The sequence below is a fragment of the Penaeus monodon genome, chromosome 29 (genome assembly GCF_015228065.2).
Source record: "Penaeus monodon isolate SGIC_2016 chromosome 29, NSTDA_Pmon_1, whole genome shotgun sequence".
Lineage (NCBI taxonomy): Eukaryota > Metazoa > Arthropoda > Malacostraca > Decapoda > Penaeidae > Penaeus > Penaeus monodon.
The window spans coordinates 21,101,029-21,101,490 of NC_051414.1; the positions used below are offsets into that span (position 1 = coordinate 21,101,029).

Genomic DNA, 462 nt, shown 5'->3' on the forward strand with positions numbered 1-462 from the left:
CTTAAACGTCTTCACAGAGATCTCGGTCGGGCGGCACTCGAACAGCCGGGAATCACAGCAGCCTGAGCACCTCCTGACGGCGACGCAGGAGGGCTTCAACTGCACTCTCGAGTCGCCCTCCGTCGGCAGTTCCACCATCGTCTTCACGGCTTTGCAGCACATTTTCTTGATAAGTTTTTCAAGTTTCCTCCATTCTTTTGAGGACACTGGAGGAGAGTTAAGTTATAGGAACTTTGTTTAAAGAATGTAGGGTATTGTACATTATCATTAAATATTATCATCAAATAAACTATCGCTGCTGATTATTGTCGCGTAGCTATTATCTGTGGCACTACTGATACGGAATGATGGTTGTGCTTGTGAACAGTGATACCATCATTGCTATTCTGACGGAAATTATTATGACGAAGGGAATAATTACACAAATAATGGTTATAGAGGAATATCTTAATGACAATAATA

The 462-nt window shown here is 42.4% G+C and overlaps 1 protein-coding gene across 1 annotated transcript in view; it reads right to left on the minus strand.

The window, feature by feature from the left end:
• LOC119591653 (vascular endothelial growth factor A-like) overlaps window positions 1-462 on the minus strand; it is a 7,441-nt gene that overhangs the window by 3,391 nt on the left and 3,588 nt on the right. Inside the window, exon 5 of the mRNA XM_037940408.1 lies at window positions 3-206. Coding sequence (XP_037796336.1) covers window positions 3-206 — 204 coding nt within the window. The remainder of the gene's footprint in view (window positions 1-2; window positions 207-462) is intronic.